This window comes from Sinocyclocheilus grahami, unplaced genomic scaffold, assembly GCF_001515645.1.
Source record: "Sinocyclocheilus grahami isolate Dianchi unplaced genomic scaffold, SAMN03320097.WGS_v1.1 scaffold258.1, whole genome shotgun sequence".
NCBI lineage: Eukaryota > Metazoa > Chordata > Actinopteri > Cypriniformes > Cyprinidae > Sinocyclocheilus > Sinocyclocheilus grahami.
In genome coordinates, this window is record NW_015505437.1 from 132,847 (window position 1) to 144,173 (window position 11,327).

At 36.2% G+C, this 11,327-nt stretch overlaps 1 protein-coding gene across 1 annotated transcript in view; it reads right to left on the reverse strand.

Moving 5' to 3' along the window:
- Positions 1–11,327, reverse strand: part of LOC107598938 (E3 ubiquitin-protein ligase HACE1-like) — a 33,760-nt gene that overhangs the window by 21,723 nt on the left and 710 nt on the right. The window contains 6 exon segments of the mRNA XM_016290381.1: positions 2,561–2,643; positions 2,759–2,890; positions 4,704–4,779; positions 4,948–5,052; positions 5,165–5,254; positions 5,581–5,635. Coding sequence (XP_016145867.1) covers positions 2,561–2,643; positions 2,759–2,890; positions 4,704–4,779; positions 4,948–5,052; positions 5,165–5,254; positions 5,581–5,635 — 541 coding nt within the window.

The following is an 11,327-nucleotide window of genomic DNA, read 5'->3' on the forward strand; positions in this document are numbered from 1 at the left end:
CACACACACACACACACAATGCGCAAAACTCCGCATTTGAACAGTCAATAGCAAATACTTAAACTAATAACAAAACAGTAGCTCATTCAGAAGCGCTAGATTGTCGTAGCAAAGTCAGAATGACCTTCACGAAACGGTCGTCTATAAAATGCATTGCTGTTCTGTTGCAAGTCATCTTAAATATTCCTAAATGCATCTACTTTCGGAAGGCCAAATAAAGTGCTTTTGCTTTCGCCTAGAAACACACAGCGTCTCCCTGACATGCTGCTTCAACACTAACTGCGGTTACTGAAACCACGCCTTCTTTCTTTGCATGCACATTTGGGCGCATTACGCAAATATTTCCACATAGTGAGGTAGATATGTGGGGGCGTGTTAGAACGAGCCGTTTTAGGGGGGCGTGGCAAAGTCTTAACTTTGATAAAGAATATCTCTTTGGGTTTGTGACTTTAGTGTTTGCAACTTCAGGGATCTTATCTATGCACAATCAGCTTGTAACACTCCAAAGAGAAAGGAAAACATAAAATCGCATCATATGACCCCTTTAAGGCAAATGTGCCAAAAACGAACTAAAATGGCTTGGATGTAGCACACAAGTAATACAAATTTATGGCAATAAGCAAATATGCATAACATGCACGGTTGCGTAAAATGGGCAAGGAGTTACCTTCAAATGACTGTGTCATTAAACTGGATGAGAAAAATATTTTTACCAACAGTTGTCAATGTTTTTGCCTACAATATTGAAAGGCCCCCCAAGGCCTACTCTAGTGAAAAATCAATATACTAAAACATATTTGAAATACATTTATTTCATGCTAAGTATACTACAAATACCTTTACATGTATGCACTTAATAAAAATACCCTGCAATTGTACTTTTGGTATACTTAAAGTCTGCTAAATTGGAGCAATTTATTTTGTACTTCATGCACTTTAATAGTGTGGAAGTAGTGCTGAAGTCCAACTAAAAATATACTGAAGTATATTTGATTGTGCTAAAGTGGAACTATTGCAAGTATACTTTAGGCGCACTTTAAATATCTTGCATTTAAAGACAATATTATTGAAAGACCATACAATTCTCAGCAATATTAAAACACATTTTAGGCTTAATATTTAGAAATGTGCAAGTAGTACTCCACATAAAGTTTCATTATAATTGCTATATCAGTAAGTCTTGCGCGATATGTCGGTAAAATTTGTAATAATTTTTAATAACAATAATAATTTATTTTCAAGATTCCAGAGGTTTTAAGAGCTTCATGTTTTTTAGTGATTCCATTTTTATAACCAATAGATGTACATGACTTTTCTAGCTATTCCAGTCATCTGGAACAAATGTGTATGGTTGATTTACAACATGTAAGCATCACAAAAATTGGCATGGAATTGCAAGAGTCAGAACAGGCCCAGATTCCATGTTTTAAAAGCCTTTCAAGCGTATGTTTAATTACTCTTTAATTATCTGTTGTGAGGCATGTTAGTGTTGATCGCATCATCACCAGCCTTGCTTGGACTGATATCAGTTGCAAAATGTAATCAAAACGAGACGGATGGAGTGCTGTTGCTCAGCAACCGAGCTCATGTGAGTGTATCCAAAGCTGCACTCTCAGGCTACGTCCACACGAAGCCAGAGCTTTCCCTATCCTATCTTTTTTTTCACCTCGTCTCAAGAAATATCTGCGTCCACACGAAACCACGAAACTGACACAAAACGATGTAGTATACATGCCAGACCAGCATGTGGCGCTGTAATTCTGCCACAAAGATACACTAAAAACGGATAAGACGACTTGGACTATGCGCATAAACCTTGGTTTAAAAAAATATCGGTTTCACTCTCCAAAAACGCCGGATCCGTCTGGACGAAACGCCTATACGATACAAAATGTATGCGTATACAGCTAAACGTGTCTCAGACTTGGACTATGCGCATAAACCTTGCGTGCGCTATAAAAAACAAACATGGAACAATACATTTATTAATCTGTGTTAATGTTAGTTAATAAAAAGACAATCGTTCAGTGTTTGTTCATGTTTTTGTTGCTGTTACGTGACGTAGCGGTGTCTGACTAGGGGTGAGACGTGGGCTGATGACGTCATAGTTTCAGAAAATATACGGATTCGCTGTCCACACGAAAATGCAAGGGCGGCGTTTTCAGATTTATACACTCTGGGACCCGGTTTCAAAAAATATCGGTTTCACTCTCCAAAAACGCCGGACCCGTCTGGACGAAACGCCTATAAGATACAAAATGTATGCGTATACAGCTAAACGCATCTCACGTTACTCCGTGCATATATATATATATATATATATATATACTGTATATATCTGTACAAACCCCTGATTATCCTAATTATGTTTCTTGTGTAGTCAGAAAGCATCCAGATTCAGTCACTGAATGGAAGTTAATTTTCTTAAGGGGCCACATTCTAATTGTTGACCATACATTTCCAGTCCAGGCCGGAGTGAAATATACAGTAATCATGCTAAACATTGTACGTTTGTGTTGGCAGCTGGTAGTGCCGGGGTTGATGATGGTTAGCTGCTCACCTGCAGGCGAAATAGAGTGGAGTGGCTCCAGATACATTGGGCCTGTTGATGTCCGCTCCGCTGTCCAGAAGACACTGCACAGTCTGTGAGAAACAAAAACATCACATGAACCTTAACGAAACTACAAAAAAATATATATATCATTTTTAAACTACAAAGTGCAAGTGTGCAAGCTGTGAAGACAGAGAGATTTCGTACAGTCTTGTGTCCATTCTGGCAGGCCACATGTAAGGCTGTCTGGCCCATGGCGTCCTCCACGTCCACATTAGACACATGCTGCACCAGGTCATGAAGTAGCTCTGTCCTTCCATTCACTGACAGCCAATGAATCTAATGACATGAAAGAATGACAAAGAATAAAATACAAGTAAACAGCACTTCTACTATTAGTAAAAAAAAAAAAATACGCTGCAATATAACAAAGAGTGAAAAATTTAAGGGGGTCTGAATACTTTCCGTACCCACTGTATATATATATAAGACATTGTTTTAATGTAAAATAAATAAGATTAAGTTTCAATTAGGTTTAAATTCATGCATCTGATGGTCTAGGCTACTGCTCAACGGTGTTCGGGAAAGTTACTTTTAGAAGTAATGCATTACAATATTGCGTTACTCCCTAAAAAAATTAACTAATTATGTTAATTAGTTTATTTTTATGGAAAGTAATGTTTCTCTTTACTTTTGAATTACTTTTTTAAATTTGGGCAGGGCTTGCTTGTTTGTTTTTAATATAAAAATTTATTATTTGTGACCCTGGACCACAAAACCAGTCATAAGGGTCCATTTTTCGAAATTGAGATTGATACATCATCTGAAACCTGAATAAAGCTTTCCATTGATGTATGGTTTGTTAGGATAGGACTATATTTGGCCGAGATACAACTATTTGAAAATCTGGAATCTGAGGGTGCAAAAAAATCCAAATATTGAGAAAATGGCCTTTAAAGTTGGCCAAATGAAGTTTTTAGCAATGCATATTACTAATCAAACATTAAGTTGTAATATATTTACAGTAGCAGATTTACTAAATATCTTCATGGAACATGATCTTTACTTAATATCCAAATGATTTTTGGCATAAAAGAAAAATCAATCATTTTGACCCATACAATGTATTTTTGGTTATTGCTACAAATATACCCCAGCGACTTAAGACTGCTTTTGTGCTCCAGGGTCACATTTTACAAATGTAAAAGCCCTTTCACAACAAAAGTGAAATGAACAACGCCTCAGGCTGAAGGAAATATTAATTCATGTCTATACAGTAGAGGGTGCTGCTTAAACAAATTGCATAAAGAAAGAATATGAAGCACGAGAAAACAGTTCAACACTATTCAGCAATAAGAAAAATTTAACACAAATGTGTCATTTTTGCTTAGTATGGCTGAATTTGGATAATCGAAGGTCGGTATAGCAAAGACGCTGGCTAATAAAATGGGATTAAATCCATAAATTATATTTGGCCTTTTTAACATTTAATTATTGCAGGTTTGTGTAATATTCTGAGTTTGCATTTGACTGTTTTTATTAAAATACATGTTCATATTTAGTCTAGAACTGCAGTAGCATCATGTTCACACAGCGCACACAACGCCTCTGCACTTACTCCCGATTTTTTTCAACATGGCAACACCAGAGCTGTCAATTAAGACATGGAAAACAAACTAACTGGCGTTACTTATTTGAAAAAAAGTAACTCTGATATTTCCTTCTAAATTAATAAAGTGTTACTTTTCTAGTTACATAAAAAAAAGTAATCTGATTACGTAACTCGCGTTACTTGCAATGCGTTACCCCCAACACTGCTGCTCAAAAGCTTAAAATTAGTTTAATACCTTCATAAGAGTTCCTTTATTAAATGTATTACTAAATATTGATAAAAATCATTGTTTTAAAAGTGGGTCGGTAGAGCAGTAGGCTTCCAGCATACATATGCATATGAAAAAATGGTTTAAAAAGAAATGCAATTGGCAACTTTATTTCTTTAGTGTTATTTCACAGTTTTGATTACTTTACTATTACTTATAAATGTAATATTCATAACTATGAAAATGTTCAATAGTGATGTTTTTATTATCATTCTTGTTGTTGTTGTTTTTGTGTGTCTGTCTCAAATGTGCAGTTTTATCATCATACTCACAGCAGTGAGACCTTCATTATTGCAGATATTAACATCAGCATTGAACTCTAACAGTCTGCCCATACACTTCTTCTGTCTGTGAAAACAGAAGACAACATGGGGGAAAAAATGTTAATGGGACTCAACATAAATGCATTTCTCAGTAACCATCTTTTGCAAGCAATACACACAAACGCTTAGTTGAATGTGAAGTTGAAAAAATGTGATTTGATATGCTTTCATATCATGCCCCCCCCCCGTTTACCCGTTTCTTGCAGCCAGATGCAGAGGTGTGCAGCCGGAGATGTCCTGATAGTTTGGATTCGCTCCACGCTTTAACAGCAGGACAAGACACTCTACCGATCCACAGCTAATACAACAACAAAAAATCCAGAGAACATATACATTTTGGGTCATCTGAATAAATATATATATATGACATGAAAATGTGGTAATTTTGTGAGAATGTGAAAAGAACTTACTTGGCAGCAATGTGTAGAAGGCTTCTTTTAACACGTCCAAAGGCATAGTTGACATCAAACTTTGAGTTTAAAAGCAATTCAGAAACTGACCTATGAGCAAAAAAAAATTGTTGCAGTAAGCTATGTGGCCAAAGAGACGGAAGTTTAAAGGAGACGACTGCCACCCAAAGAGGATGTTAAGCTTGACATCCTCTTCTTTAGCTTCCATTAAATTTATAGCAGTTAATCACTGAGCCGGTCATACATACTGTACTGGAAATAGCAGAGGTTAGTATTGGGGAAGCTGCAGGAGTGGGTGGCATTCGTTTAGGTTTGTTTAGACAGGGAATGAAGTTATTGTGTTTCTGTTTGTCTTGGCCTTTGTTCGGTCATTAATTGTGTTCCAGTTGCATTCAAAGCATAACAGTGACACTCACCTGTGCTGGTCGGCCATGACCATGGGCATGAGGGTGTACACAGCTGTTTCACTGTCTACAAGAAAACATACACATTTTTCAAATATATTTTCCGTAACAACTTGCAAACAGCTTTGGAGAATGGAGAATTGTATTTTAAATGTAAAATACATCAGGGTAGTGTATATGCTGGATCAAATGAAATGACAGTTTTACAATAAAGAGAATACAAAGAGTATAGAGAACAAAGTCAAAAGTACAATTTCCAGATGCATTACAGACAGTCAGGAGAGGCTTTCGACAATTTAGCATACATCTTATGTCCACCGATGATAATTATATTTTTCTAACTTTTTCTTTTTTAGAAATACCTCATATATCCATTAAGAGTAAATAAATAATCTCACACAAACAAAAATAAATATATATATATACACAGGGCCGTCCTTAGGGGGGTGCAACCGGGCCCCGTGGCGAACAGACCGACCAAGACCCAGGGAGTCGGGGGTCCACTCTCACCCCACCCCCCCACCCCCGAAACGCGATCGCAAACGGACCGAGGGGGCGATGGTGCTTACGGTGCGTTTCCACTACAGCGTCAAATCTGCGCTCAGTGCTGCTGGCAACGCTACTACGCCACTGCTTTGGGGCGTGTCAAATTTAGGGCAGAGCACACCTCTAAAAACGATGTTTACACCCTGTTTGCGTTTCATCTTCCTCTTTTCACAGTGACTGGTTGTCGCCCGGTGTTTTTCGCTCAATATTTGCATAAAGTCGAGGAATGCCCAAACTTTTTGATGCTCTCGGCCACTCTCAATGCTTTCTCTGTGCCGCTTTCAATCCCATAATGCACCACGCAAGCGTTTAAGCTCAAGCTTGTGCAATGAATAACAAAACACAAAAACTCATACAGTACATGGGTAATTTTTCTTTAATTGCTTGAATTATAAGGACATTTTGACTGTATTCCAATAGGCTTCATCGCGCAGTGAATGCACAACTTCGCAGTGAAGTTGATGACTCGATAATGCCAGCTCTCCTATCGTCTCTCAATCGCTCACAGTCACACATACAGCACAATAACGTTATGTCAGGGGAATGTCTTTAAATTATAATCAAGGAAAAATCATACCTTTTCTGTTGTCTTCTTTTTAAAAAACTTCAAAAGTTGCGCTTGAACCATTTTGCGCGGAAAATGACAAAAACCTGCTTCAGCTTGTGCGCAGCTTGTTACAGAACCGAGTTCTGATTGGCCAATCGCCGTTATTCGTGAATTATAACATTTTAACAATTTATGTACAGAATACATCATACAAACACAAATAGAGAATTTTAACATGTTATTTGCATGATAAGTTTTACATAGTAGGCATTATGAATCCAAAGAGGTTACTGAGGGTATGCTTTTTGTCATTTTTTCCAACCGGGGGATGCCATCCCCCCGTATCACCTCTCAATTCGAGCCCTGTATGTATATATATATATATATATATATATATATATATATAGTTTTTAGATTCAATTTACACAAAATGTCTGTCAGCCATGTCACTGAACAAATAACATCCTGCAACTAAAAATGGTTTATTATAACTAAGGGTGCTCCGATTGTTCGGCTACCGATCATTATCGGCCGATAATCACGTTGGGATGACTGATGGGCGGTCTCTAAAAAGGCCGATCTCAAGCTGATGATGCTGCCATGAGAGGTTTGGCACGACATGCAGCATCACCGTCTCAGTCTCTGTCCGGCGCGCGTGAAATCATTATAATGCTGAAGGCGAGGTACTCACCTTCATATCTCATATCAAACAAATTTAAATATTACACAAAGATAATGCAAGTAAATACAAACTGCAGTCACGCGCTCTCTCAAAATCTGCAAATGTCTTCAAATCACCACACATCGCGTCTGTCTATAAGCGAGCTGCAATGCTGCACAGTTGACACAGGAATTGTCACTTGCACAATCGAGGCAGTGTCACATCATCACTAAAGTTTATAAATTGCATTACTTTTTATTTCTTGCCAGTGTTTAACCATTCAGCGCTCGCGCGCTCTCCTGGAGACCGTGTGCTCATGCACACTCGCACTCGCAGCGCACACACATAATGCCAGGTTCACATTACTCCGTTTGCAGTGCGTATGTGGTGCATATTTTTTCCGTGCTCATGTTAACGAATTAATAAAGCGCGCACACTGCACACCGTTGCTGTCCGGCAGTGCGTTCCACGAGCGGTGCGTCTGCGGCAGTGCAGAGATGGTTTCCAGACCGAGTCTATTGCTGCGCTGCTCAGGGGAATGTCTTTAAATTATAATCAAGGAAAAATCATACCTTTTCTGTTGTCTTCTTTTTAAAAAACTTCAAAAGTTGCGCTTGAACCATTTTGCGCGGAAAATGACAAAAACCTGCTTCAGCTTGTGCGCAGCTTGTTACAGAACCGAGTTCTGATTGGCCAATCGCCGTTATTCGTGAATTATAACATTTTAACAATTTATGTACAGAATACATCATACAAACACAAATAGAGAATTTTAACATGTTATTTGCATGATAAGTTTTACATAGTAGGCATTATGAATCCAAAGAGGTTACTGAATTGCATTTAATAAAGATTTCAATGCAAAAGGAAAGGCAGTAGAGCTGACTATTTCTGTCAATGGTAAGTTTGTGATAACGTAAGAAAAGTAGTTTAAATGTTTTGCCACTTGCTTGAGCAACTTAATATATCAATCTAAAGTAAATGCAAAAGTAAAAAGCATTGAATAATGTGCTGCTTATTTTTATTGTTTAAACATGTCTTTGAAAGATTGTATTACTGTACTGTATAAAAGACAATAATTGCAATGCTGAAAAAGCTACCAATAGGCTTCATCGCGCAGTGAATGCACAACTTCGCAGTGAAGTTGATGACTCGATAATGCCAGCTCTCCTATCGTCTCTCAATCGCTCACAGTCACACATACAGCACAATAACGTTATGTCAGGGGAATGTCTTTAAATTATAATCAAGGAAAAATCATACCTTTTCTGTTGTCTTCTTTTTAAAAAACTTCAAAAGTTGCGCTTGAACCATTTTGCGCGGAAAATGACAAAAACCTGCTTCAGCTTGTGCGCAGCTTGTTACAGAACCGAGTTCTGATTGGCCAATCGCCGTTATTCGTGAATTATAACATTTTAACAATTTATGTACAGAATACATCATACAAACACAAATAGAGAATTTTAACATGTTATTTGCATGATAAGTTTTACATAGTAGGCATTATGAATCCAAAGAGGTTACTGAGGGTATGCTTTTTGTCATTTTTTCCAACCGGGGGATGCCATCCCCCCGTATCACCTCTCAATTCGAGAATAGTTATAAATGATAAAAAAGAAGGCTTTAAAAAGATCGGTATCGGTGATCGGTATCGGCAAGATACTGCTTTCTCTGATCGGCGTACCCCTAATTAAAACACTATGTGACCAGCATCATACAATGTTTTCTTCTTCTGTGGTGGACATTTTTAACACATTAATGTAAGCATTCTCTCAGTCCTCTTTTTCTCAATATTTGATCTACAATAACATATTGCCAAGGAGTATATTAGTTAGAGATTGACCGATATATCGATTTACCGATATTTTTCCTGATATTTAAGCCTTTTACAATAATCGGATATCGGTTTTGTCATATCGGATTCACCGATAAACGCCGCCATCTTGTGGATGTTTTGAGAATTGCGCGCAGGATCGCCATTGCACCACGGCGTCTGAGGGGAGAGGAGACAACAACAACGGCGTGCACAGGTACTTAATTTAATGTAGTTAGTAAACTTTATTTAACATAACAGCCATTAATGCACAAATTAGATGTATTACATAAATGCCTGATATGCAGTTTATGCAGTTTGGCTCGAAGAAATAGAGTCATGTAAAATAATCCGTCATGACTCCTGTCCCAATAAAGACGTAACTTTGTGTGAATTAAATAATATGCAGCCATGAATGGGCGCATGTTGGAAATAAAAGTGCTGAATTGAATTCGCTCTCTGTTGTCTATATGCTCATCGTCTCATGAAGTTGGAGTCACGTACGCGAAGATAATCCGTCAAGTCCTGTCCCAATAAAGACGTAACTTTGCATGAGTTAAATAATACAGCCATGTATTAAAAACGCAAAATTTACTTCTCTCTCTGTTGTATGTTTACTCATCATTAGTCTCGTGAAGCCGCTTTCATATTGCTGTTCACTCACCGGGTTGATGCTCAGGAAATGTTCCAGCACGGCCACCGCATGTAACTTTTAACAGGATTCACTTGTTTAAAACACCCCTAAATTGTATTAACATTTACTATATAATCATTATTTCGCCAATAAATATCTAAATAGATACAACTCTATGGAAATTAATTATTTATTATCTCCACCAGCGATCGCAGTTTGAGTATAGTGTAAATGCATAGATAAACCACGCTGTCAGCAGGCATTTCATAATCTAGAACGACAAAAACATTATTAGTAATTCTGATATAGCATTCCAGTTGAGAAATGCAATAAAATACGATGTTTTGTTTGTTATGTTTCAATATTCCAGAGAATATTATTCAGTGAATTACTCTTCACTCTTTAGCCTATTAAACATCTTATAAACCTACTAAAACTGTAGTTTAAAATGAAGTTGATACGACTCCGGTCCTTTATTTATTTTCTCCATTTGAAAACGTTAGACCTTCTACGTTTATTTTGCTTATTGTTAATATTAGTGTTGCTGCTGATGCTTTAAATTAAATGTTTTTTATTGTAATATGAAGATTAAATTTAACATGAAAGACTGCTAATTTTCAACACTTTTTTTTAAGATGGCTGAAAGTAGGAAAAACCAAAGTGAAGTATGGACTTACTTCACTCAATCATTTATTTACTTTATAAATAAATAAATATCGGTTATCGTGCACATAAACATGCAAATAATTGGTATCGGTTATAAAATATCAATATCGGTCGATCACTAATATTAGTTGACCATCAGCTATTATGGGTACATTGTCATGGTTTGCAATATTTTTATGATTTCAATTCAAATGCATATTCAAATTTGAGGTTAACCTGATTGAGTAAATAACACGTGATTGGCAAAACAATGTGAGTGTGTGAGGGGGCTCACAATGTGTGCAATATGTAATGTGTCCAATCAACTGTTACTATTATTATTATCATCATCAGTAATTTAATTTTTTTTTAATAACTGCAACAGTTCTTCCATTGTCAGAGCATTTCAGTCTATATTTTACATCCACATGTGTTGAAGTTTTGCATAACATCTCCTAAAATGAACAAAATTATATTTAAGGAAGATTTATAATAATAACAAATAATAAAATAAAATAATATAATATAAAATACATCCTGCATGACTGTTTTGAGTATACCACATGAACATTTGCAAAGAAAATACAATTCTTAAAGTTATATATATATATATATATTAGTGCTGTCAAACGATTAACCACGATTAAACGCATCCAAAATAAAAGTTTATGTTTACATATTATATATGTGTGCACTGTATATATTTATATTATGTATGTATAAAAACACACATGCATGTATATATTTAAGAAAAATATGCTATGTTTATATATTAAATATTTATATATAAAATGAATTAAATGTATGCATGTAAACATGTAAATATTTTCCAAATGTATACTGTATGTGTGTGTATTTATATATATATATATATATATATATATATATATATATATATATATATATATATATA